Below are 27,991 nucleotides of genomic sequence, written 5' to 3'. Positions count from 1 at the left end.
GTAAAAGACTGCTTACTTTATTTCACTGCCTGCCACTGAAAGGAAATGTGTATTATAATTTCCTCCTTCATTTTCCTCCTATTGAACTTCCAACATCATAATTTTCCCATATTCTGCTAAAAATACAAAGTAACTCATCCAGACTGAGATCAGGTTCACCTTTGCTGGAGCTGCAGGGAAAGGGAGAAGGCAGGTGAGGAAGGGCTGCCCGGGCAGCAAGGACACTCTGGCACAGTGTGAGGGTACATATGTGCCACACTACCAGGCTCCAATTTCCCTCACCACTCTCCCTGCCAGCCTGCACTGGAACTGCGCTGCTGCAGTAAGGGAATGAGGGTCTTCTCTAAGCTTGCCCTTATAATTTGTAGTAAACTGTAGGAAATCAGATGCTGCACATTATAAACAAAATTTGGCAGATTATATTCTTCGCCCCTTACATAAAATGGCAAGAAAACTTAGACTGGGCAGAAGCTGGAATTAGGAAAAACTTGAAAATCAAAAAAAACTTGTGAAGTGTTTAAGCCACCCTAACATTTGGCTAAATTAAGATACTGTGCCTCCCCATACTGAGCTATTTTAAACCAAACTTCTTGGCTCTGCTAAAAGCACCCTTCTTCCACTTCACACTGTTGTTGAAGCAAAATACATCAGATTTATTTCTAGCTAATTCAATTGAGAAAGAGCTAGTTTTCATGGCACAATAGGTATTATGAAAATTCTTGAGGTTTCAGGTCACATTTCACTACATTTAAGATTGCTGATTGAAAACGTATTCATGTCAGCTGGATATCACATCAAGGCCAATATGACAAAAATAAACACCAGCAGTACAAAAAGGGCAGAGAGGTGATCAAGTTGTCCTTGCTTTATTCTCATAACTTCTTACTCCAGAGCACTCAAGAGTTTGCATTTAAAAATAGAGCAGGTATGAGCAGATGTATACATATGCATACACATACAGGCTGGAGAAAGGAATTACTCTGAGTTCAGCTTTTGTCAGATACAATGACTGAAACACATGCAGCAGGAAAAAAAGTAAGTTAGTAGGAGGAGTGATTATATATTATATTATATTATATTATACTATATTATATTATATAGGAATGAAGTACACGACATAACTGAGTTCTTGAATGGTCCACAAAATGGGCACTGCAGGAAATACTACTGTAGTCTCAGTAGTTTCCACAGGTCTGGCTGTGGAAATGCAGAGCACCTTGTAATGCTCCTGTACATGATGTTTTCATTGGCCATAAATAGTTGGATATTAACAGATCTACACAGGATTGTGGCATCCAATCAGATTCAAAATGAAGTGAAACACATATTGTTTTCATCTGAAACATTTTTTCCCTCAAATTCAGGTCTGGAGACAGCTGTTTTTGTAGTACTTCTAGTACAAGTATAAATGATTGAAACATTTTGAATCTGTATTTGAAAAACCCTGGTGAACGTTACCAAGCTTGCATGAGTTTACAGAGAAGGACAGGTGCCTTTTGGACAGTATGATTTCTACAAATTTGGCACAGTTGTTACATGAGACATTGCTAACCAGAGCATTTACTGGGTGTTCAAGATAGAGCACAGGCACACCTAGCTGATTGTGACCACGTAAGTGTAACATATATGTGTAAGCAGTACTATTCACATCCTTTGTAGATGTAGAAATAAAAAAGATTTGTTCCTGTCTCTCCCTCTCTCTGGGAGTAACAAATGATCTTATTGTTTCTTGCTTTGCTGACACTTCTGCCTCTCTGCTTCTGAGATGCCAGTCACACTGTTCTTTCACGCAGATTAAAAACATTATATTAAATGCAGAACAAACAATTCACACTCAGCTCGAAATGTGCTGCCTCTAAGACCTCAGGAAACTTATGCATCCAGAACTTTGCTTTTTTTCCCCCTCCCATCTATATTAGTTGGTTAGCTAAAAATCTTTACAGATCTTCCCAATTTTTTCCTGCAACTTTGGGACGCATTACTAAACAGCTATTGGAGAAAAAAGATTGCTGTCTTTGCTACCGAATTGAAGTAATAGGAAAAGAGGCAAGAACATTAGAAATGAGAAAACACTGCAAGAAGTACTGAGTGTGTTGTTCTTGATACAAGGTTATGCAGTAAATAACCTCAATTGTTTGAATTGTAGCTATCCTACTTTGTATTTTAATTATTTTTTTTTCAAAACAGAATTATTTAGCACTTCCTACAGTGTATTTGGTACCATATGTAATGGCCAGAACTGATTGTGCTGCTGGAGTGGATTGCAGCAGAGGTGAAAAGCTTTCATAAGCTGGAAAGCAAAAGTTGGCCAGCTGGGATGCTTGGCATATGGATGGAAGTCGCCTAAGAGGCACATGGCTTGTGCTTTAAGCTGTTCTTGAATCCCCCACACATTAGCGTGCCCAGGTCAATAGGTAGGCCAACACTAGCCCTGATGATGGCTTGGACACCTAACTGTGAGCCTCATATGCACTATCTCTACAGCCTGTGGCTCAAAATGTGTCATGATGTGACCTGCTGTGGGCAAATAGAAGATTGATCAAAATTGCTTGGGTTTAGTTATCTGAGACGTAACTGTGTTACAGACAGGTACCTCTTATTATTCTGGCAGCTGCTGTTAAGGACAGCAACAAACAATAAAAGTGCTTCAACAAAGCAATAAAAGTGAGGAGGATGTTGAAAGAACCAATCAAAAACCTAATGTTAAAGCATAGATAGGAAACAATTCTGAAGCATACTGCAGCCCAGATTTTCAAAGGTCTGTAACTTCTGATTTCAGTACTTCTGCATTTTCAGTACTTTTTGGGTTTGAAACAGACACAAAAATCCTTCAAGCTGAAGACTAAACAGCTGTGACACAGGCAAATCCAACTATGTGTGTAATATAAAGGGATTTGCATTAAAACCAAATTAAGGATTATTACAGGAGTGGAAGCAAGACAAATAAGCAACAACAACATATTTTAGATACATGATATAGTTGTATCAGGAAGGATAGGATGTAACAGGGAATGAAAGGATGTAAATCTATTAGGGAGTCCTAAATCAGATTCACTCAGATAACAGGAATATCCTATCCCAGTTTCCTGGCAACCAGCTAATATAAACACAAATAAATAATACAGAAGCTAGCACAGAATGTGCAACAAAATTCTACATAAAATTATTCTCTAGTAAAACGACTATTTTTTTTCTGAAGATTTATGTGTCATCTTGGTAGCTGGATGTTTAGCTGGTGGTTTAGAAGAGTATCTAGCTGGAACACTAAGATAATTCACAAAAGTAACTCAAGAAACCTTCAGAATGGCATCTGCTCTCTCCTCAGTATATTCTGAAGCATGCTAACTGAGTTCACTGCAAGCAGGCCAATGTCTGACTTGGCACGTTCTTGTCTGAATATGATATGCCATAAATCACATCATAGTGGAAAAACCGTGGAACTTTCTAGACTTGGTATTTCTGACTATTTGCTACCCAGTGGCCAGGAACAGCTGTGTGGATGACAAAGCAATCAATGTGGTAAAATACTGTATGCAAGTATGCAAATCAGAATCTTGCTGTATGACAGTTTCAGGTAAGTTTGGCCCAAGTGCTGGACCACTTATGAAAATGAGTTTAATTTTCTGCTATCTTACCTATTGTATCTTGTATCAAGTGAGAAATCTAAGATCTCTCCTATCTGAATTCGTATTTCCCTTTCCCAAAACATGATAGTCAGCCATTTAAGATCCCAAGGCCAAATGCTAGCATGTTTTTATAAGCAAGTTGTCTGTGCAGGTGATGTACAACAGGCATACTTTAATTTCCTTTCTGAAATATGTGAACAGAACATATTATTCTTGTTTAATTCTGGAGAATAAAAATAAGAGGAAATAGCAATGCATTTCTTCTAATCAAGAGAAGGAAACGAAGGGTGAGGCTTCCTAGCATCAGCAGGTTAATTTTTGATACTAAAAGAAGTTGGTATCTAGTATGCAAGGTTTTAATATGCAGGTTTGCCAGTCCCAGATGCAGGATGAAACTGCAGTTAGAAATTAGCTGAAGGCAAATTTATAGCCAGCTAAGGCAAACAGAGGATATGGATTCATTTGATTAACTTAGTACACTAAAGCAAATCTGAACAAAAAGCCTACAAAAGAAACAAACATGAGCTTGTTCCAGCTGCCTCCTCTGTCTGAAGATATAGGTCCTCTTTGTGCTGCTGGTGCAGATCTGAAGAAGAGAAAACAAACAGGATGTTCACAGCACAGAGCTGAGTTAGGATTCTTTTAAATATCAGGGGTTTGTTGCCAAGGATGAAGTTCGTGGTCCAAGTGCTAAACTAGAAGTTTCTTCATATGAGCTAGCCAACAGATTCTCTGTGGCTGTCATGATTTTATAAACTAAGTAGCTTTGGAACATCCTGGGAATACTTCTTTCTACCTTTACACCTGAGCCTTCTTGCCTCTCCCCCTTCATTTACTGTCTCTGGCCTTATGCTTGTGATTTTATAGAGCTCTTCTAGGCGGCAGTGGTCCTGTAGGACTGTATTTTCACAGCATTTGATACAGCAGTATCCAGATCCATTTCTAAGTCTCTCTGATATTGCAACAATGCAAGTAATAAATACCACTACTAATAGGTTGCATCTGGCTTTCTTCCTGCTTATGTTTGTAAGCCATCTATGCCATCTAGTGGTTAGTTTTTACTTACAAGTTTTCTTCAAAAGCCAGGGCGTCAACTAAACAAGCCAAAGTCCAAATTTGACTCAGCAGAAACATAATTCAAGTCTGGAGAGGAATTAAGGGGCACTACCAATACCCAAGAAGCCCCAAGTACATTAAAGCACGTTCTAGGCCATCCTTCTGCTACCCTGACCCATCCCTCTCCTTTGCTGTGCCAGTGTAACAGGAGTTGTGGTGACATAAAAAATGACTTGCCCAACTCTGGTAGTTTTGGGCTCAGGACACTATTCTCTGCAGGCTAAGAAGGCAGCTATCAGCCTTGTAAGAGCAAATATGCCTCATGAAAGGGGATGCAGCAGAGCCTGCATGCCTGTTTCTCTGAGTACACTGAGTGTACACTGAGTGCACACTGAGTGCACACTGAGTGCACATACTCTGCAAAGGAAACCTTTTCCTAACAGATACATGCTCTTCATAGTGATACCCCTACTGTCCAGACTGCTCCCATGTCAGTTAATAATCCATCCACAGAAAAAACATACCTAAGAAGATAATCATCAAATAATTTGTACGCATTTGCTTAAGGTTCTTTGTAAAAGGGCAGTTAATTTCAATGGAGATGTTATTTATTGCAGAGAAGTAAGTGATTTGGGGAACACTGTAAGTATTCATTGGCTTGAAGCAGTTTAGTTACTTAAATTTCAGGGAGAAGCAATGATAGTTTAGCATTCTGATTGGGAAGCTCTGTCTTGATTTGGGATAGTGCAGATATGAAGTAAATCAAACCTATTACAGTGCCATGCATACAGGAGGGAATAGCATGCTCAGGAAAGAAACAAGCAAGGAAAGTTTTCCTAAGGAGGATGATCACGTCTGAGTTGGTTAATAATTATTCCACGAGAGCATGAGATTGATGCTTAGAAAATGCCAGTTATTATGTTACTTTAAGTACCGGCATGGATGGAAGAGAAGGGGTGGCTGCTCCCCTGCTTACATACTGCAAGCACTATATGGTAATAGTGCAGAACTGGTATGCTCATCCCTTAGTTGAAAAGCAAAAGACATTAATGGCTTCCATAAGCCTTCTCATCCAGGTTTTCTCAGCTGAGGAACATACACCACAAAACTTTGAGAGAAATGGTTTAAAACCTGGGAGAGGAGAAAAATCTTCTGTTAAGAGGTCACAATATTATATTTTTTTAAGTCCTGTAAAGTGCTTTTTCCTCCAGTTTGTTAATATTGTCACTACATTTACAGCTATGATTTTTCATGGGATAAATACACTTTCCTTTGACACGTGAACAAAAGCCTTACCATTCAGTGGCAGAACAAGGAAACCCTATTTTAATCCACCGTGCAAGTGGCATTTTGTAACAAACAAAAACCTTAACGGGACCGGAAGCCTGTCCTATGATCTACTGCCTAGAAGGAGTCTGTTTTCATAATATTTATAGGTTGATGCTAGGATATAATTTGGATGTGAGAATAAACGTTGTTGCATGACAAGATGAGTAAAAGTTTACAGTGACCAGCAACAACAGAGAGTACTCACTTTCTCTGTAAGGGTGCATTAAAAGCTGAACATATGTTACAGAGAATGATATACACCTACTTTTCTGTACTGCATGAAGCACTACTGCTCCTCCCCAGAAGGAGGCAAGCAGCAGTTGCACCTCTCTGTTGCCATAACTGGGGACAGCAAGTAAGATCTTTCACAGCAGAAGTTCAAGTATCTTATGTGTACCTAAACATGCAACAGCACGTAGATTAAGAAAACTAGTCACAATTGAAAACAGTAATCTCTACTGTAAATCATTGAAATACATAATAAATTATTTTAATTCTCTTTATATAATAAATTAAAATAACTATAAGATGGGAAAATATTAAAAGCTAGTTTTGGAATGATGATCGCTAATTAAAAAAGTTGTGTCTTGGATGTAATCTGCACCTCTGCAGACACCATACTAGGTAAGGCCCAAGGTAAATACATTGAAACATAGAAATTGAGTTTCATACAAAATGGGAGATGAAAAAGAAACTTCCTCAGACCTTTCGTTCCAGCAGCTGGAGAAATGTGCCGTCATTTGACCTACAATTTCATTATTCAAGAAACAATATTAATAAAGCGATTTCAAATTTGTAGTAGATTTTGCACCAGAACAGTGATATGTACAAACTTCATTCATACCATGAATCATATACAGTGTTACTGTGTGATTGATGAGAACTCATTTATCCTTAATTTTGAACAGCAGGTGCTCACAGACAATTGTGTACAATTTGCAAAGAGAGACAGCTTACTCAAGGCACAGTAAATAATAAATTGAAGAATACTGTAAATTTCATATGGATGATATATAATAGATGGTAGAGATTGGATCTGTTGAACTGTTGACTTCTGCAATGTTTATTCGATTGTAAGGACACTGAGGATGGATTGAACTTCTTTTACTTACGATGGAAGGGCACACTTAGAATTATCAGGATAATCCAGGCAAAGTAAGGACACTACAGACCTGTGAAGATATCAATTTATTTAGTATCTTTCAGGCAGAAAACTGAGGAAAACCAATGAAAAAATGAAACAAACTCACAGTATTGTCATGTCTAAAGCTTCCCTTCAATTAAGTTTTCTTAAAATCTACTGGGAATAACTAGAGCTGTGAATCCTACTATGAATATCTAATAATCCTGCAGACATGCAATAGTAGTTTTAACTGGTGCTTAGATTTTCAATCCAAATAAAGATTTTACAGTGAAGTGGAAGGGGCCATCTTCTGTGTCTGACATTGAGTACAATGTTCCATCTAATTATACAATACAATGCAGTGTTTTGCTCAATTCACAGGCAAAAAAGTCTAAAAAATGTGACATCACCCCTCTAACATATCAGTCTCTCCTGAAGACACAACATTAATGGCATTAAAGTATTGAAAAGTAAGAATCAAATAGATAAGGTACTTCTGCAAATACACTATATTAATAAAGGATTTTCACTTACTTGTAATTGTCAGTGCACGTGACATTATAACCAAGGGTTTTCAGCCTGGTTTCTAACGTCTTTACACTGTGGATTCCACAGGAATCTCTGTGAGAGAGGATTTCAATATTATTGCAAGTCTTTTGTTATATAATTTCCTTTACTGAACTTGATGGAATTAGTAAAGTAAATCCCCATTACTTTGCCTCTTCTATATTCCATAGCACCTTCAGAATAATGGTGTGCATTGCTATTTGTAATGTTTCATTTACTTACATTGCAGTCGTCTCACATTTTATACTCAGTTTGCAGCCTACAAGATTAGTTTCAGCCAGTGTAGCATTTTCAGATTCTATTAACCAGTAATCCCACCTTTAACATTTGACTAGACAGAAAAAGAGCTAAATAACTTAGTAAAATATTAAATGTTTCATTTGCAATATTCTTTGGCAACTATTTAGGTAGTGCTAAAGTTGATTCTACCTGTCTTTATAATTGGTTATAATAAAACAGAAATACTCTTTTTGTTAGAAGCTTGTTCTCTCTCTTGAATATTGAACAATAGAAAAACACAGAGAATGAAAAAAACCAGAAACAATCCTAAATACAGCTTCTGTTTCTAGCACTGATTTTAGTGATTTTGTGGTCCAATCAGCATAAAAACGTTTAGCATAGTACAGAACCTGCTGAGACCTCTAAATTTGCACCAATATAAAGTATTAAGGCCAGTGTTACTTATCTGCTGGTATGCAGACTGCAGAAAACATATGGGAACCAATAAAATAATTGTAGAAAATAATTAATAAAAATCTACAAAATTCCATGCATCCATTAACTGAAAGATAAATTAATCTTCAGTGCTTGTCTTTACTTTTCTTTGTAGTATGGGCAACTTTTGCAAAGATGATTTTTTTCCTCCCAAAGGGTTTCATTCTTTGATTTAAAGAGAAAGGCTGAACCGTGCTTGTAGACTCCGCAGCACTGTGGTAAAATATGTTGCCTGGGTTGGCCATGCCAAAATTGAATGAAAAAGAAGCAAAAGGAGATAGCAAAGAGCAGAGATGAGATGTGAAAGGGAAATGACACAAAATGAATGGATGCAACCAAAAACCATTGAATAGCAAGAACAGAAGCCTCATGCTCCCGAGAATGCAGAGGACACCTGGGATTCAGACACATGTGGTGGATATGGTGACATCTGAGTCCATTTCTCTGGCCCTCTTCAGCCAGGGCAGTTTTAAGACCAATGAAGTGTCCCCATGTTAAATTGCAGGGACTCTGCAAAACTGACTTCCGCTGTTCTGTACCCCCAATTCATTGATGTACATTTGCAGTGACTCCCACAAAAGCTATAATGAAGAGACTATTTAATTCTTCCTTTAATCAGTGCCAAACAAGGCCTAATTTCCAGCCTAACGATTTAATTTTTTAACTTCAGAATCTATTTTCCATTAGGTTTCAATTGAAAATTGTCACTTGGTCTTTGGCTATTTACCAACAGACAATTCTGTTCTGACTGATCTGTTTTATTTGTTTATTATTTATTCATTTGTTTTACTTAAATTACCAGCAAAATTAGACATTTTTAAAGTCTACATTTTATTACTGGATTAATTATTGAGAGAAAAAGAGCCTCCTGTTGGCATTTATCTGCTTCTACAAATTTTTCAAATACTTAAGATAGGTGAAAATGAAAAGAATGCATATGACAAGGTGAAAGAAATATCTCCTGTCAGCACTTAATCTGAAATTCAGATTGACTCTTAGTAAAACTGTACAAGCTATATCTTCACTGAAGGTCTGAGATCCAGAGATCCACAGACACAGACCTAACCAAGAGTTGACTACAGATCTAATATTAGAATTTATTTATATTTTGTCTAATTCTGGGATTTATGTACTCTTTAGGAATGGCAGGTTGTGCCTTTTGTGTTCATGAAAGCATCTAAAATACTTTAGTCTAAGTGCTATGCAAATATAATCACACAGAAAGATAAGGTGAAATTTTAAAGACAGGTCCAAAAGGGAGAAATTAAATTTTTTTTTGAAAATGTAACTTACAGATCTGGTCCTTCAATATCATCCACAACCCAAATAACAATTTGTGAGATTTTGTCTTTCTGGAGATTAGGTATTTCATAATCTGCAAAAAAACTGATTCAAGAAAAAAAAAATTAGAACCATAAAGAACATGAAAATTAATTAGTCTCTTGTACTTTACACTAATGAAGGCTCTGATCCTGCTGTAGGATATGGGCTTGCTTGACTTTATATCTTCTAATTACAATCAGGCTCAACACAGACTAGAAAAATATGATTCATATTCAGAATGTCCTCAAAGGTCAAGAAATAGCAAGACAAAAAACTTTCCCTATAGAATTTGCCAAGTTTGCTGTAGGCCTGACAGAAATTACAGTCCTCGTAACAATACCCTCTCCTTGGACATGTTGCTGAAAAGAAATTTTGTAATGCTTACCTTTTGGAAGACATAAACATTTTGCCACAGTATGTTGACTGACTTGAAGGCAGCTTTCAAAGAGCATTCATCCTGCTTGCCACAGCAGTTTGTAAAATGCAGGAGTCAAAAGCATTATTTCCATCAATTTCATATTAATTCCTTCAATTAGGGACAATTAAGAGTTGTCCTCACAACTGAGCAGACTTTGATGCATGAAGCTCTTTCAGGTACATTTCCCATGCTTTGTGCAGCAGAAGACCCAAACAACTGGCTGACCCTTTTTTTTTTTTGTAGTTATTAGACTTTCTACACATAAATCAGTTTTCTTACCTTGGCTGTGGATAAGCTCCTCCAACTGCAGAACCATTCAACAAGACATGTATCTCCCCTGAACTGTGCTTTGCATACTGCAATACATAACAATGTTTTCCAGAACTCATCTTACAGATTTTTTACAGAGTCACAGAATCACAGAACATGCTGAGTTGGAAGGGACCCATAAGGATCTGTGAGTCCAACTCTTGGTCCTGCACAGGACCATCCCCAAGAGTCACACCATGTGCCTGAGAGTATCATCCAAATGCTTTTTGAACTCTGTCAGGTTTGGGGCTGCGACCCCTTCCCTGGGGAGCCTGGTCCAGTGCCCAACCACCCTCTGGGTGAAGAACCTTATTCTAATATCCAACCTAAATCTGCCCTGACACAACTTCAGGCCATTCCCTTGGGTCCTGTCACTGGTCACCACAGAGATCAGTGCCTGTCCCTCTTCTTCCCCTCACAAGGAAGTTGTAACTGCAGTGAGGTCTCTCCTCAGTCTCCTCTTCTCCAGGCTGAACAGAACAAGTGACCTCAGTTGCTCCTCATATGGCTTTCCCTGTAGGCTCTTCACCATCTTTGTTGCCCTCCTTTGGACTCTCTCTAATAGCTCAATATCTTTCTTATATTGGGGTGACCAAAACTGCACACAATATGACTTGCTATTTTATTGCAAGCAATAATGACTAAAGAAAGAATTTTACCAAGAAGAATATCAGAACTGCAAAAATACTACTACACTAGCACCCTAGCAGGTCATTTCAGGAGAAAGGACAGGAACTAAACAGCCAGTGGATTAATTCAATGAATTAAGCTATTTTCTCCTATAAATAGTTTCTTCAACACAGGAAGAAAGCATTTTAGCAACCTGTGTTGGGTTTGATCTGTGAATAAAGGGTTTCCAGCAAAGCTGTCAAATATCACTTTGAACCTGCAATTAGTAGATAACTATTGTGCTTATGTGCTTAGTATATGATTTATACTAACAACACTAACACAGAATTTTAACACATTATCTAGGTAAGGTGAAAGTTAGGTTCCTCTTGCTAAAACACTGTGTCCAGTCTAAAACAGTGTATTTGTATCAGAAGAAATAATCTATCAGAGTTACAGGTTTAAAGCTGTTTTGAGCTGGCAGTGTTTTCCTGAACCACCCAGGACACGCTGGCTAATGCATGAAGTCAGCACTAATGCACTATTTACAGTGATTGAGGCCATCCTCCAGAAAGAATCCACTGCATTGGTTTCACATTCCATCATAGTAGGGCAGGATTCGTAGTCCAGTCCTGTAGGAAGGCATGTGATTTGTGCTATTAGAAAGATGATAATGACTGTAAAAAGGGAGTTTAAAAAGGAAGTAAATTTATGTGCTCATTACTCACTGAACATACAACATAGTTTGACATGACACTGGAAGCTTACTGTTGTATTTTTTCAATACTTTTCCATCCTTTGCAGTTTACACAAACAGTGACATTGTGTGGATTCAGTAATTTGTTTGAAATGGATCTAACTCTATTCCTGGCATGCAGAGAGCTCCAAGTTTAGAGAATTGAGAAGGAGGTTTACCTCCACTGCAGCACTGTTTAGATTTCACTGTGTGCTCCCTGACAAATTCAAATGATACTGGAGTGAAGCTATCCCTAATTTTTCACCAGATAAGAGCAAAATTAGCTTTTGCAGAACACAGCACTCAGTCTCCATTGTGGTTTTACAGACAAATGTTTAATATAGCACTTATTATCTTACCAGAGCTGTTTGCCTGCCCACACCAGTTTAGGAAATCTCCAAAGAAGCCAAACAGGGTATCACCCACAGACATGTAGCGACGTCCTCTGTCAGCAAAGCTATTGACTAGTAGTTGATTATTTTCCCAGAAGAGAGACTATATAAAAATAGGGGAAAAAAAAAAAGAAGATAGGTACTGACACTTGGGTGTGGACACAATGAGATTGTGGGGTGTCAAAAACAGTTTAAAACATGTTTTGGTGTTTCTTTCAAAATCAACTAATAACCAGAAATGTTAGCTTGTCTTTAGAGGAACAAAGTTTTTATTTTATAGAGGTGTAAATTCTGATCTCTAGAGACTTAAGGGACGCCCATACCTTGATGGGAAGGGATATAGACCTATTTTGAATGTAGTTAGGCCTAGCTTTGCCTGCCTCAGCAGGCAGGTTTAGGAAAAGGAGGAAAAAGGGAAGACAGATATATGTTGCCAGAATTGTCTCACATTGCTATGTTGGCTTATGGTATGAAAAAATCATACATCTTGCTGTTATTTCTGTGTTTGCAAAACTCTTCAAGAGTTAAGCTATGTTGACAGGAGTATTTGTTGGTTTAACTTGTACCATTTAGAGATGAGGAATAATTGCGCTGGAGGAAAAACTGCTTTAAAGCACAACCTGTCTCTTGCACAATCACAGTTCTCTGCAATTGCCGGCACATCAAGCCCTTACCGTTTTCTGGCATATAACAACATTTTATCTCATTTCTGTTTATGTTTGTTTAGTGTGTCAATGTTTAACGTGTCATTTAGATTTGGCTGTGAGGAGTAGAAGCAAAAGATGACAGCAGGCACACCCTTTGCAGGCAGAGCACCTAACTTGAGGAAAAGTAGGAATTCAGGGACTATGTCAGAGCTCCCAGAACAGCAGGAAAAATGGAGGATCTTTGTAGTATAAAAAGAGAGAGGTTGCTGAGAAGCTACTGCATAAAATAAATGGAGCCAAACACATTGAAAAATACTATGAAGCCTGAGTCTAGTTTTTAAACTACAGACAGGCCAGAAAGAATGACTCACAAGTCAGCCAGATAATGACTCTTGGTCAATTTTGAACTGTGTCATAGAAAATCTGTTGGATGTCTAAGGACAGTTAACATAAATAATCATTACCTTGTTAGCTGGAATTGTGTGCAATGACAGGTTGATAAATAATTCATAGTCCTCAGGTAGAATGCTGCAAGGATCCTTGTTAATAAATGCACTTTTAAATGCTTCCCATATCTCTGAACAATTCTTCTCACTGTAATCATTGAAACAAACAAACAGTAGAATTGTTTTTTCAAAGCGGAGCAAGAAAGTAATTTGTTCCCAACTTCTCCAAATTCCCACATTAAAATATCCATAAGGTTAAGGTAGAAAACTGAAGTCAGGGTGGTAAAAAACTTGTAGGTCAGGAAGAGCATATAGATCTTGTCTTTTTCTGACTCGTAACTGCAGCAGATTAGGAGGAAGCAGCAAGGAAAATATTATCATTTACAGAGTGGAATTAGAAACACATCGTAATTCAACAAAAATCTTCATAGGTAGAGTATATACAGCAAGCTTGCTATGCAGCACTGTAGAAATAATAAAGAAAACAGCTTTCTTTGAAATTTTTCAGATTCAAAAAGCCATTTCAACTAAACCATAGCTAAATATGTAAAACTACTGGAATGCCCCATTACTCTTAAAATGTCAGATTCAAGTGCAGGAGGAGTTACTGAAAAAGTTTCAATGGCAGAATAATGGTTTTGACAAAGAGATGCCTTGTGTGCATAGGCCCTAGGACTACGCAGCTTTACCTTGCTCAAATGAGTACAGTGACCAGCGTGGAACTGCGTGGAACACACTGTCACTATGCAGTAGCTACAAGAATATTGTTAGCATTCAGCATTCAAAGTGCTCGTGAAAGGAGGCCTGAAACAAAATGCTGCACACTCCAGCAGTTCCTTTCTGCCAGCTCTGCCTTGGGGACAATAATCTCCCATGGAAGAACAGGACAGGCTATCTAGGGATGAAAGTGTCCTATATCTCTGGATTTTCAGGATCTCATCTGTCATAGATCTGAGCCTGCCTGTAGTAATTAAAAAGGGAATTCCTGCTTTCACCACTTTTCCACAGTACCTTTCCCATGTAACGCTGTAACAAGGTTTATGCCAGGAACTCGCTGCACAACAGTATAATTATTTTAAATGCATACAGCACTCCTAACATGAACAGCTGTAATTGCAAAGCTCTAGCTTAAACAACAGTAGTCCAGACAAGTAAATCAAACTTTGCCATTAGAGAGTTTTGCTCATTTAATGTCATCCATGGACAGTAGGGTTTTGGCTGGCACAGATTCCTTAAGGAGACACTTTAAAGAACCCCTTGTGATGAGCTCTGCAGGTCCCATGAAGGAAACGTACCACAGATTCTCTGGTCATGTTTCCAACAACTATAAATTAATTCCCTATATATCGAAAGGAGATATGGATTTTGATCCAAAAATATTCAGTGATGCAATATGATCCTTGATCACTAGTTTCAAAGTTTAAATAGATTTAGTTGATAGAAGGATTTGTGCCCTATTTCTGATTTCAAGCTGTTATACTTAAGCTTCTGACAACTGTGTATATTTCTGTCTCATTTTGCTAAAGAGCTTTCTGCTGTAAGCACTCACTTATTTATGCCATTACTTGTAAGTTATGATCAACAGAACTTTTAATATCTTTCTTGACAATTGAATCTTGCAGTAAATTCCTGGTTAATTCACATACTGCATTTTTTTTTTTTCATGACTTCTCATCCAGGTTTGAACAGCTTGTAAATCAAAAGGATTATTCTGCTCTGATACTCAAAATTTCTTTGCTGGCAAAAATACTTTTTGAAACTACAGGGTGGGGAAGGGATACAGTTCAGGACAATTCCTTCTAATCTCAATAGATATTAATGAGTCCTATTAGACTTATTTCATACTAGTCAGTTAAAAAAATTGTTTTCAAAACTTCCACTATATATTACAAATAAACAAGTATGGAGAAAAAGCACTACAGGAACATTTGTGTTATACAGCATGCTCCTATTAGAAAATTTCAAATATGATCTTTGTTCAAATTCCTCACTTCTACATGACCACAGCATTTTGTAAAATGCATCCTTTACCTGCCATTTTGCATGTTATAACATAAGAGAAAGTTTTTCTTATGTTTTTATAAACATCTTTACATTTTAACTATGTTGCAGTGTAAAGACATGCCTTGCTAGCTTCCTTTATCTTAGCAAAGTATTTTTAGAGAATTATTGTATTTGCACATAAATTCAGAAGCAAAACATATCCAGGTGGTCGTGCCTCTGTAAAAGCCAGCCTGGGTGCAACTAAGAAACAGACAATGAACAGAAAGGTCTATAAATAATTAGAGTATCTGCTTTGCACCTGTGCAATATGAAATTTTCATTTTGTTTGGATTACATTATTTGCTTATAGATCTCACGGAAAGAGAAAACCCCCACAAACTATATGAAATTAATTGTGTAGCTCTTCTTTTTATAATGTCATTTTTGGTCTTAATTCAGGAAAGTGGTCCCAATGGCCTGCCTGGCTTCATGTTATCCTGAACGACAAGACTTTGATGAATGTGTTCAGACTGCTCAATTTTAAAATTATATTGTGAAAATGTCACAGGAATTAATTAGATCACAATACTATCATAAACATATAGAAATACTTTCAAGAATATTGTATTTAAAAGTCCAAATCAGTTAACAATAAAGTTAATATTTCTATCATTTATGTTGCTCATTTTAGCATATTTTATATTATTAGTCATGTTCTGTTTCAGATATAAATGAAGTGACATCTGTTAAGTCCAACAGGAATTCTACCTATGTAGAGCCTACCGCAAGATCAGACTATCTACACAACTGTTAACTAAATTTACATATTTTATATAATATATATTTTATATATATATTATATTGTAGATATGTAGAATCTATAGTTAAAGTTTATTTGTATCTTCCACTGTGACATGTTTATAAATTTGCCGAGCTTGAACTGTTCTGCTGAAATTCTAGTACTGTGTTATTTACATTAGGGTGATTTCTTGTTTCATGAGGAACTTGAAACAAATTGCTTCTGATAAGCTAATAATGTTATTGGGCAGAAACGTGTAGTTTTGCCTTTGTTAAAAGCCACCAACCTGTTTTCACTCCTGTATCTTCCTCTTTTGCAACAGAAACTGAAAAAGGGATGTTGGGGGAAGGAAGTGACATTTGCAGTATAATCTAGCCCTGTTTAAGACAGCAGCAATTCAATGTGTAACCCAGCCAGGACCCCTCTGCAAATACCTCTTCAAACTACTAGGACAAAATTTTAGTGGCAGAATAAAGGGCTGAACTCCAGGAGACTGTCCCTAATGTTTTCCCTTTTTATGGAAGCCCTTACAAAGGAAGGAAGACAGAAAAAGTGCTCAAAGTGTTTGATTTACCTCCAGTTCTATATAATTGACACAGCTAATGAAATCTCATGGATAATCCTACTTGAGCAGTTGATTACTACTTAATTTTTCAGGTGGATGAGCTAAACAGTTTCCTTCAGAACCACAGGATAGCTGTAAAGTGAGGTGTTTCCCTTCTTACATGACCTGACATACAAGGCATGCAAGGTAAAGCTGATCTTCAGACACATTATCCCTGTCATCTCTATGTGGTGTTCTCCTTACAGAACAGTGATATAAAAAATTGCAGGATTAAAAATCTTGCCTTAATTACACTACTTTATTTAAAATATGACATCTGTAAAAATTCATTTTTTGTTTCCAGACAGCTACAAGCATGTTGGCTGCAATAGGATCACTTTCATGGCTAGAAGCATACTATCAGGCTTCTGATTAATAACTGTTTTGTACAGAACATAAAAAACTAATCCAGAAACAATCAAAACTTACCCAACAGCAGGATTCACAATTCTAATATAATCATAGCATCTTCCAATGGCAATACTTTCCAGGTTTTGAGTTGTACCTTCACCTTTCCATTTCTTTCCCTGCACTTCTGAGAAGCTGCTCATAAACAGAACAGACACAAGTAAAAGAGGCAAAAAAAGGCTCATCATCATGATTCTTGGCAATCCAAGTTCTTAAAAAAAAAGAGGAATAAAAAAAAGAGGAGAGTTAAATGATACAATCTAAAAGGAAACTGGCAGGCTTAACATTTAAGATTGTCAATGCTAGCTCCAGCTCTAGCTCTGTACACAAAAGTTTGGAGGAAAACTAAACCTTGCTGGGAACTGTAACTCAACTGTTTCCTGGAACGATTGCAGCACAGGGATACATCACTTCCTCGTGTCTACACTGCTCCCTACTTTAGAAAAAAAGAGACTTTCAAGGCCATCTGGTGATAACTAAGGAGAATTGCAATATATTTCAGTAAAGTGACCACTTTACCACTTCAGTACTTAGGATGCCTTTGGTTCACTTAATAGTCATTGCTGTGCTACACCTTCCTAAACCATCACAAGTGCTTGCAAGCAACATGTTTTAAACAGTTTCTTTTAATTTTAAAAGGACTATACTTTTTGCACATATTTCTCTAACAGCTGAAAAAATGCTGAAATATATATCAAGAACAAGAAAAAAATAAATATCTAAAATTTGCCAGTACAGCAACAATAGCATAAATACCCAAGTCCTCGTGATCTTGTATCACACATAAGGGTAAGATTAGTCAGCTTTTTTTTCCATCTCTCCTCTGGATACTGACAGCAACATTTTGGTGTGATGATACTTGTATCATGTCTTCATGAACAAAACTGCCTTGCAGTCATGAATCAATCATAACAAGAAGCAAAAGGATTAAGACATATCCTGTGCACTAAACAGACCTCTTCAATTTCTGCTTACTGTTATTCTCCTCCAGGTTCTTTTCCCTAAGTACTTCGTTAGATCAAGAAATGACATTAATTAATCTAATCTTCAGAGTAAATATTATGTGGTATGCAAATACAACCACACTATTTTTTTTCCTTAAAAAATAAAAAATTTTCAACCTTTGAGCAATTTGCTTATGGACTCAGATTTCTAAGGCAGGTCTGGCAATTCATGCTCTGTATGCAGATCACTGTCCCTTGCTCTCTGCCCCTCTCCCCCAGAAGAAGTTATTGCCCATGAATCAGAGTCAGCCAAATTGGTAGCATATCTGCTCTGGAGATGCTCGGGTTCACAATCTGAATATTAACCCAAACAACCATGAAATTCAGCATATGTTTATATTCGGAAGCCTGGGAAGATGAGGAACCCACATATTCTCATTCTTTCTATCAGATAGGAGTGGTAACTTCCAGCAGAAGGAAGGTGTAACAGGTGGGAACGTTAATCCTCTATTACTACTCAGGCATGAACTGCTGGCAGAATAACCTCAGCTCTGTATGACTACATGCTTTAGGCCTGGAAACATGACATTGAAACTGCTCATATTCCCAAGCTCCTCTGTAAGCATTGAACTTCAAACATTGTTTCTTAAGGGTTTGTGTCTTCAGTGCATAATTCTACCTCCAGCAGTAACACCAGTCTCACTTGCTCCCTTATGGGCAGTGACACACTCTCTGTGAAAGACATGTTCAAGCCCAAACCCAGAGGTGTGCTTACTAGCCAGGCAGTAAATATAACCATGCGCTGGCGAGCCAGCTGCATAACACCTGTGCTTTGCCTTCCTTTTCTTGTGTAACTGCTGACATGTGTAACTGCTTTTCCCCCCCCCCCAAGGTTGTACGAATTCAACCTCCCAAGGTTTGTACATGTTTGCAGACATGATTAAGTAGGCCAGCATGTTCAAAAGTCCATCGAGGTGGAAAGCATGCATGGAAAAGGAAACACCCAAGACTGCAATTGCTTAAGCCTCATTTCCTTAGATAAAGAGATAAAAAGATTATGGTGCACATGTAAGCGAGATAACCCTCATAACATGCTCTCCTTCTCCGGTCACTATTTACTACTTTTACCAGCATTTTATTCTCAAGCACTAGTATGTTGAGCAATACTAGACTAAAAACTCATGTGCCTTTGCTCAGAATATTTCAATGTGTTTACAATTAACTGCTTACATCTATAAAGTAGCTAGCTCTAACACATTTAATATCTGCAACATAGAAATTTTATAGTAATAGTTTTTAGTCAAAAAGGCCTGTTGCATCTTTTTTATGTTTGACAATCTACTTTTGGGACATTTACTACACATTGCAACACTGGAGGACAATTTTAGTACATGTTGCCATGTTGGCTGACAGTTCCACCTTTTGTCAAATCCATGTGTGATCTCAATTCTGCCAAGTGTTCCTGCTTATTTTGAAATGTTGCATGGGTAGATGAGTATCACAAGCAGGTGTTCCTGGTCCATTTGCCCTGGATGTTAAACAAACACATTTAACTCTGCTTATTTGGCACAAATACTGCAAAAAGTTGGGCACAGATTCCCCGCTGCAGCCTAGTTTAGGACCCATCACACATTTTCCCTCACAAACACCAGTTCATCTGCCACACCCGCTTTATTCCTGATGTTGTCATCTCCTCAGTGTATTTCAGTGAAGCATTGCCTTTACTTCCTGTAAACACACATATTTAGTTCAGTTTCTGTAATCACTGTGTTTCATAGCATAGCAGATTTCTTTCAGCTCCTAGCTTCTCATGGTTTCCTGGTTGGGCAACTGGGAGTTGTCCCTCTTGCTGCAAAGTACAAATAAAGTCTTCCTTCAGATATGCTGTCTCAATATCAGCAAAACAGTACCGTAAATTTTAAACTGCTATATGCAGAAATAGCTTTCTTGATGAGGCCACACCTCAAGTACTGTGTCCAGTTCTGGGCCCTCAATTCAGGAAGGACACTGAGGTGCTGGAGCGTGTCCAGAGAAGGGAAGCTGGTGCAGGGTCTGAAGCACAAGTCCTATGAGGAACAGCTGAGGGAGCTGGGGGTGTTTAGTCTGGAGGAGGCTCAGGGGGACCTTATCGCTCTTTGAAAGGAGGTTGCAGCCAGGTGGGGGTTGACCTTTTCTCCCACGTAAGTAGCAATAGGATGAGAGGACAATCTTAAGCTGTGTCACGGGACGTTTAGGTTGGACATTAGGAGGAATTTATTCACAGAAACAATGATTGGGCATTGGAACGGGCTGCCCGGGGAGGTGGTGAAGTCACTGTCCCTGGAGGTGTTTAAGAACAGACTGGATGTGGCACTTGATGCCCCCGTCCAGTTGACACGGTGGTGTTCGGTCACAGGTTGGACTCGATGATCTCAGGGCTCTTCTCCAACCTAATCGACTCTGTGATTCTGTAAACTGTTTCCTTACATCCACAAGCCACTAACTCAGCGCTGCCAGGGCGCAGGATTTCAAGTCGGGCAGTACGTCAGCGCACTTGAACGGCCCCGAAGGTGTGTCTCCAAAACAGAACTCAGCGCAGCACCAGGCACCCCAAAGCACAGAAGCTCCATCCCGCGCCAAGGCGGGCCCTGCGACCGCCACTGCCCGCGGGGAGGGGGCAGGGGCGGGGCCAGCGGCGCACGCGCGGCACGGGCGGCCGCGGTCACGCGGGGCGGGCGCAGGCGCGGTGTGGATGCTCGCGCCGCCGCCCGCGGCGCGGCTCCATGGGGAGAACATGGCTCCCTTCCCCGAGGAGGTGGACGTGTTCTCCGCCCCGCACTGGCGCATGAAGCAGCTCGTGGGGCTCTACTGCGACAAGGTAGCGCACGGCTGCAGCCCTCGCCGCGCTGCCCCGGGGCGGGAGGGAGGGCGGGCGGGCGGGCTCGGGGAGTGCGCAGCTGTCAGCGCCCCGGCCCCTTTGGCAACTTGTACCGGGCGCTGTCCGGCCACTCCCGGGGCTGCGGGTGCCGCTTCCCCCCGGTGCCGCGCCGGGCCGGGGCTCCCCTTGCTGCCCTGCCGGGCTGCTCCGCGGGCCGGGTGTCCCGCCCTCCAGCGCTGGGCACCGGCGGAGCCGCCCCGCCGTCCTGGCGCTCTCTGAGCAGGCAGACCCGGCGGTGTTTGTCAGTCAGTCCTGCCAGGCAGGACACTCTGCGTGCTGCCCGCTCACGGTTTGTGCTTGCGATTTTATGCACAGCGTTTAACTGGCGAGTGGTTTAGAGGTACCCTAGGTGCGTTCTTTTATTTTAAATATATGCAGTTTTGCTCGTAGACAAAAAATAATTTTTGTTCTGGCGTTAGGGTAGTTAGTAACCAAGACTGGTGTATCACCTGAAAGGCAAACTTCCCTGCAGCAGCTTTGAGTGCGGTGGGAGGGTTTTGGGCAAATACTTCACAGCCAACACTCCTACTGAAAGAACTAGTGCCTCCCGTCTGTGGGCTTAAATACTGTGTGGAGAACCAGATTGGCTAACACACGTTTAAAAGAAGGGTGAAGTTACTTGAGAGACAGTATAATAGCTTACTGCTGCCAGCAGTGAGATGGGGGAGTTCATGCTTCCTTCCCGATTTCCACATGCCACCTTGTAGTGGTCTGGGGTTCACCAGGCCCTTTCGTGTGAGCCTGTTCCATTTGCTGATCGGGTAAAGAAAACATGAGTTGTTTTTTCGCTGGGTTAGCTTACTGAATGGGCTGAACAGAGGGTCTAGGGAGAGGAGAAGGTGAGACCTTGTGTAGTTTCACTTTGCCTTTTTGTCTGTGGGTGCATTTGCAGTTAACTTTAAGCTGTGGTGGCAGGAAAACTTATGATGTCTTAACAGAGTGGATTTTACTTGAAGGGAAACAAGCACCTGGGGCTCTTCCTCTGCTGTGACCCCCAGTATCAGCATATTGTTGGCGGCAGCCGAACAGGTTTTGTTTAAACCTCCAGACATTGTTGTCATTTGGGGTTTGTTCCTGTAGACGTAATTTTTTACTTTTATTGAGCCTTCCACAAAGTTTTGACCAAATTTACCACAACTGATAAAATTACCTGGGCAGGAATGATTGTTTTTCCTAAAAATTTTTTATTAAAACTGTCCAGTTTGTAATGATCATCATATTTGATTTTTTGCAGTTTTTATACAGGAATTTGCTTGCTCCCTTTTTCCTTTGAAGAAGCGAATGAATAGCACTTTTTTCTTAAAGCATTCATTCTTGCATCCTTTAACCCTGTTTCAGAACTTGAGGTCTGTGCCTCGCCTGTGACTTTTATCTTAGAGTAATGCTAGCTTTGCACTAGAAAAACTTCCAGGAAAACTTTCCATCTTGTGTGATTGAGATGCTGTAATTAGGTAAGACTGTCGTTCTGCTTACATGGCATTTATAATCTCTAAAGCCGTGCTCTTTATAACTTTAGTTTGACCTTGAGGATTCTTTAATTTTGTGAATTCGATGTTACCCGTGTTCATCGGATTCCCAGTACACTGTGTAGTTGCTGTCTGTTAGCTCTGTATTTGCTAAGTTCCACCAAATGTTAGTGAGGTTGAAATGGATGCGTCCATGCTGTGCTTTTCAGGGCAACAGTTTTGATGTTACTGATGGATGAAGTGTGTAGGCACTTAAATAATCCTTTGGGACAGAGAGACACGGTTTATTTTGTTCTTCCAGGACTTGATGTGAGACAGAATAGTAAACTGGACATTTAAAATGTTTGATGTGTTAGGAAAGTTAACCTACTTTGTTAGCTGTTGCTGTCAGATCTCTCACTGTACTTTTGCTGCATTCTTAAATGGTGGTTTTTACCTGTGTTGTACACAGTGCCCTGGGCTTGGATAATAAGAGTAACTAAAAGTCTGTTTATTAAGGAAATCCACAATGTTATCAAATCTATCTCCTATTCTGATGATAAGAAGATGCTTTAAGTGCTTAGAGGATGTCCCCCCTGTTGGCAGTGGAGTGCTACAGCAGACAGTCTTTATAGCTAAAAAGCTTGTCCTAATGCCTGACGTCATCTTTGCTACAAATAGAGCACATTCTGTTTTCCTATCTCTAGTGAACCGTTCTTCGTTTTCAGAACGATCTTGTGCCGATTTGCAGTTGTAGCCTGTCCTCCATCTTAGTTATGTGTTCTCTGTCCCGATCAAACCGATTCATTCTACTTCATCACATGGGTCACGCTTTCTGTACCCCAGCGTACTTGTTGCTTTTGTCAGGACTAAGCTGCCATTCTCTAACAGTTCAAGCTATCTGACTGCTGCTATTACGACTGCCTGCCTCTCTTGCTCCCATCAGCACTTGAAGTGACTCACAAAGGCTCTAAGCTGGCAGAAGACATTTTTTTTCTGAAGCAAGATAGTTTTTGTGTTGATGTAGTGCTGCCAGCAAGCACTGGTCAGGTCACTACTGAAGCCAGCGTGAGGCAGAGGGGGACTGTGACAGCCAGCAACTGGATTGACTTAAGCTACTGTGAAACCTCAGCTTAATTATGTCTGTGTTTTCCTGAAATCTGTTGTGCAAGATGGGACAACGCTGGTTTTGAGTAGAGCAGATTTGTTATTCTGGATTCTTTTTTTAACAGCAGCATACTCGCTTTGTGCTTGTCTATAATCCCATGCTTCTCTGAGGACTGATACTCAATTTTCCTCTCATATTTGTCATTAGACTCCTATCCTGTACAAGTATGCACTCGTCCAAGTCAGCATGTTGATGTCCAGTAGAGGCAGTTTCTGTTGTCGCATTATGATCTTGTGTTTCCCACACTCGAGAATGTGCCACTTGTATATTACCAGCTTTCCTGCTTTCCCAGCTGTGGCTGAAAGTATCGTATCCGTCATGAGGCAGCACAGGTTTCAACTAATCATATATTGAAAATCCCGTTGTGGTTTGGCTGGAAACTGGTAGCTGTGGCTTGAGAGCACTGTTTGCAAGTGCTTGAGCTACCGTGCCATTTCCTGCAGACTGTATTAGTTTTCTGTAAGGCAAAACTATCAAAAATCATGGAGAAATTGTGATCTGTATCATCTTCCTTTTAAGTAGTTTAGTTATCTTATCAAAAGGAAATCAGATTCTTTTTTCTAAACAAATCTGTGCTGGCTGATTGTTACTTCTTATAGCTTCTAGATCAGGACTACTCAAGTAGCAGACTCTGGTCTAGATACAGACGGTGATTAAATTTTGGCTGTTCCTTTCCCAGAGACAAGACACCTGGTCTTGCTGTTAGGGATTTCAAACTTCCTGCTCTCTTGTGGAGTTACTGTAGCCAAAGAATGTTTTCAAATCTTTGTGTTGTAGAATTACCCAGCAAGTTTAGGCTGCATTAGGAAAAATGGTTGCACTCTAAATCCTGTAATGCAGTTAGCGATGTTTGATGGCTTGTTGTCACGTCCTTCTCTCTGCCTCTCAAAACTAGAGTGAGACTTCATACTGTGACTGAGAGGAGGTAACAACAGGCTGCTGCTGCTGGAAGGGTTAATTGTTGATGATATCCTTTGTGCTTCGCCAGCCCCTTGATGAGCAGCTAGTTCATCTAGGGAACTGAAGCGAAAGATGATTCAGTAAAACTGGCTCACTAAGAGGTCAAACAAGCTCCAGAACCAGGCTGGCAGTATGGGAGGAGGGAACAGGACTAACCACTGCAGGAGTAAACAGCTGCCTTAATAGTTCAGCTTTATTGTGAAACCTTTGCATGTTTGATCAAAAGCATCTAAGGTCCTTCTGTTTGCCTGACTTCAGTCTTCTGTGATCTTAATTTTCTACAAAAGATCTCTGCAGTTATTTCTCATGATTCAGTAATTACTTTGGCTAGTTCTTCCAGGAAATTGGATCAATTTTGTCATATTCTACTGACTTGAATGCATTGAACTTGTATAAATATTTAACTAGTATTTTTTTTGCTAGCCTACACTTCTGACTCTTTGTTAAAAATTAATTGCCATAAATATTTTTCCTAATTAATTTTCTTACGAAGACTTGAGCAAAGAAGACATTAAATTTTGCTGCCTTTCCTGTTAAATAGTTGACAATAAAGTATCCCTTCTCTTATAGTCTGTTTCCTCTGTCCTCCTAATTTGAAGTCTAAATTCTTTTCTGTTGAATTTACCTGCATTGATAAGTTCTTGGTAGTTTTTTGGTTTTCAGTTGTGGGTTTGGTTATTTTGTTTGTTTGTTTTTGTAGGATTCTTTTCAAAACTTCCATATACCTAAAAAGTTCCTTTTCATAACTTCCCATTCTCTTTAATCTTGGTTGTTTCTCTTCCTTGTAAGCTTCAGTTTCCGCTGAAGAGAATGGATTGTTTTCCTGTGTTAAATTTGTGATGTTTTATATCATCTGTAATATGACGAACTGTTTGGGAGTGAAAATACTGCTGAATTAAGTTGTTTTGGCATTATAAAGCATTGGGCAGGGCATTATATGACCACATTATGATCACACTTTTTGTGGCAACCAGGGGGACTGAAATCTGAAAAACTAGATAAATTCTCAACTTTATGACTATTTCAAAGTGAAATATTTTTCCCCGATGCCCTTGAGAACAGAAGATGCCTGTTCCATGAAGATAAGTGTGTCTCTGTTTATAATCAACAAACGGTGGTAAAGCTTTCATTCTCCTTTTGAAATCCCTCTTCAGTATTTGAGTACACTGCCATTCGTTTTCCACTGTTGCTTCAAATGGGTGTATGTTGATTTAGAAATTCAGAGTATTTGGTTATTCCCGTAGCATTGAGCACCTTCCTTCACCTATGTTTAGAATGAACAAACAACTACTTTGGATGATTAGTCCCAGTAAGTCTGTAAACTGTAGGCTATATTATCATTGCAGGCAGGAGATGGAAGGAAATTCCTTCCTTGATGGAAGGAAATTAAACTTCCTCATTGGCATCCAGGAATAGGTGAGCAATTTATTGTCCATGTCTCTGTTTCATCAGAGACTCTACCAGTTATCTTTCCATCTTAGCTTCTGGATGCTGAATAGTTCAGTAAATTTTTGTCATGACTGTTGGGAAGTGACAGGTTTGAACTATTTTTTTTGTGAAGAACGATATTTTGAAGATGAATCTGGAAGTGACAATGCGTTTTAAATATCTACATTTTAAAATAAATGCATTGTAGCTAAAGTGTCAGAGGAGGTCTGAAATGGGGGACAACAGTGGTAAAACTTGTTTGGAGTTTAAGTGAAGCTCTTGAGACCTATGGTGCGATTTCACTCCTTTTATCAGGACACTTTTAGTTCTTGTTGCCACCTCAAACCTCACCATTTCTTCAGTGTAACAAAACACCTATTTTGTCTTACCTGTCAGATGCTTCACCCTTTTGTATCTTTTTTGCCTTCCTAAGAAGAACCTGAGGGTATTTTCTTATGCCAGACATAGTAGCAGTTTTATTTCCCAGTAATTGCTTGTCAGCTATTTTGCCCTTGAATTGTAGGAAAAAAGTTTTCTTTTCACCTTTTGGATATCGCTCTGATCTTTTGTCCTCTCTCCCAACCTGCTCTGGAGAGCAGTAACAACCCACCTTTGCCCTTCTCTGCTTTAAGCAACAATGATTTATTATCTCATATTCTGTGGCAGAAAAAAAAAAAAGAAAGAAAGAAACTGATTTCATCAGAAAATCCAGACGACACTGTAATTAGCGTGTATCAGTCTTAGTACAGGTTTTATGCAGCTATCCTAGAATATGCTTTAACTGATTAAATAGTGTAAGTTGTAATTGTTGAGAGACTTGGCTTCTTGCTTTTGCAGTTAGTGCCAAGATGAATTAAGCTGGAGAGGGGAATTTTTCCAGTGCCCTCCTTTTGATTGTGTTAGGAAATTGCAGTGAGACTGGTGCAGAGGGACAAAGGCATTTTTACTGTTTTTGTAGTTTGTGTGTTTGTGCAGTGGGAGAGTGGAGAGGAGCCTTGAGACTGCTGTTATTTCACTCATGGGACTTCAGGTATGTCCCTACAGAAGGACAGAAGACCAGGTCTTGCCGGGAACCTGTAGCCTTGAGGATATAAGACAGGAAAGAAGTCTTCTACGGCATCTAGAATGATGTGACACAGCTAAATAACAGCATCATTGCAAGTGTTCATCATGCTTTCATTCAAGGCCCTTGTAGTTCATATCCTTACTCGATTTTTCTTTAATTATTTTTTTAAATGTTTTTAAATTATTTTTTTTAATGTTTTTAAATTATCTCTGCAGACCTGGTAACAGCCTGTGTCCCTCCATCCCTGGTAAACCTCTGCTTGTGGAGACTGCATGGTGGAGTAGGCTTAGGTGATTTTGCCAGTGCTTCCTGAGTTGCGCTTTTCCTGTGCTCCCCAGGGGGATCTGACACTCGCAGCAATTGCATCATGAAAATCTTGGTGCAGTCAGTCCCATATTGTTATTTATATCTCTTTGTGAAAAGCTCTTCATGATTCAAAAATGGATCTACAGGCATTCATTAGACAAAATTGATGTGTATGTAGTGCAAGATAGTGATGTGAAAGACACCGATAAAAATGGAAATGAAAAAATGGAAAATAAAAATGGAGATACTCGTAGGGTTTTTCACATCCATTGTACTCTTATGCTTGGCATTTGTCAGCTTGACTGTAGCCTTTCAAAATAGAGAGAGTACAAGATTTTACCTTCTGTGTTGCCAGTGCTCTTTGAAAAACAAAATAATTTTGTCTGCCTGAATCTTTGAGTTAATACAGTGTTTGTTGTTTGATTTTGGTTTGGTTTTTTTTGGGTTTTTTTTGAGAGGCTATTTCAAGATTCAAGTTATTCTGCAAAACAACTGGCCAGATTACACAGAGTTGTGTAGGGAAGACAACAATGGACAGAATGGCATTTGAAAGTTTTGGATTTCTTGTTGAGTTCTGCCAGATTCTGTCCTACCTGCCTAACTAATTACTATTATTTTGAGTTGACCCACAGCCAAGAAAAGCGCCCAGGGTAGAAAACTGTATTTCT

The 27,991-nt window shown here is 39.2% G+C and overlaps 2 protein-coding genes across 7 annotated transcripts in view; one reads left to right on the top strand and one right to left on the bottom strand.

The window, feature by feature from the left end:
* Positions 1-850: 850 nt before the first annotated feature.
* Positions 851-17,831, bottom strand: BST1 (bone marrow stromal cell antigen 1). 5 transcript variants are annotated; one of them, XR_003534775.1, is made up of 10 exons: positions 17,111-17,825; positions 13,314-13,443; positions 12,170-12,305; positions 11,624-11,706; positions 10,436-10,512; positions 9,709-9,801; positions 7,669-7,755; positions 7,124-7,183; positions 5,617-5,813; positions 4,102-4,212 (listed from the first exon to the last, which is right to left on the bottom strand). XR_003534775.1 is itself a non-coding variant. In XM_027686477.1 (9 exons), exons 1-9 carry the CDS (start codon positions 17,278-17,280, stop codon positions 4,098-4,100), a joined length of 951 nt encoding a protein of 316 aa, XP_027542278.1. In that variant the 5' UTR covers positions 17,281-17,831; the 3' UTR covers positions 851-4,097. The 5 variants fall into 5 exon arrangements, 2 of the variants coding, with proteins under 2 accessions (XP_027542278.1, XP_027542279.1); XR_003534776.1 differs by having other exon boundaries at positions 4,127-4,212; positions 5,659-5,813; XR_003534777.1 differs by having other exon boundaries at positions 4,134-4,212; positions 5,663-5,813.
* Positions 17,832-18,600: 769 nt separating this feature from the next.
* Positions 18,601-27,991, top strand: part of FBXL5 (F-box and leucine rich repeat protein 5) — a 37,634-nt gene continuing 28,243 nt past the window's right edge. Inside the window, exon 1 of one of the 2 annotated variants that reach the window (XM_027686476.1) lies at positions 18,601-18,651. In XM_027686476.1, coding sequence (XP_027542277.1) covers positions 18,616-18,651 — 36 coding nt within the window. In that variant the 5' untranslated portion in view covers positions 18,601-18,615. Of the gene's footprint in view, positions 18,652-20,760; positions 20,891-27,991 lie in introns of those variants that run through there. The other variant, XM_027686475.1, reaches the window with a different exon arrangement.

Source organism: Neopelma chrysocephalum, unplaced genomic scaffold (assembly GCF_003984885.1).
Source record: "Neopelma chrysocephalum unplaced genomic scaffold, ASM398488v2 Primary Assembly neopelma1_71, whole genome shotgun sequence".
NCBI lineage: Eukaryota > Metazoa > Chordata > Aves > Passeriformes > Pipridae > Neopelma > Neopelma chrysocephalum.
This window is presented reverse-complemented; position numbering and strand designations above follow the sequence as displayed.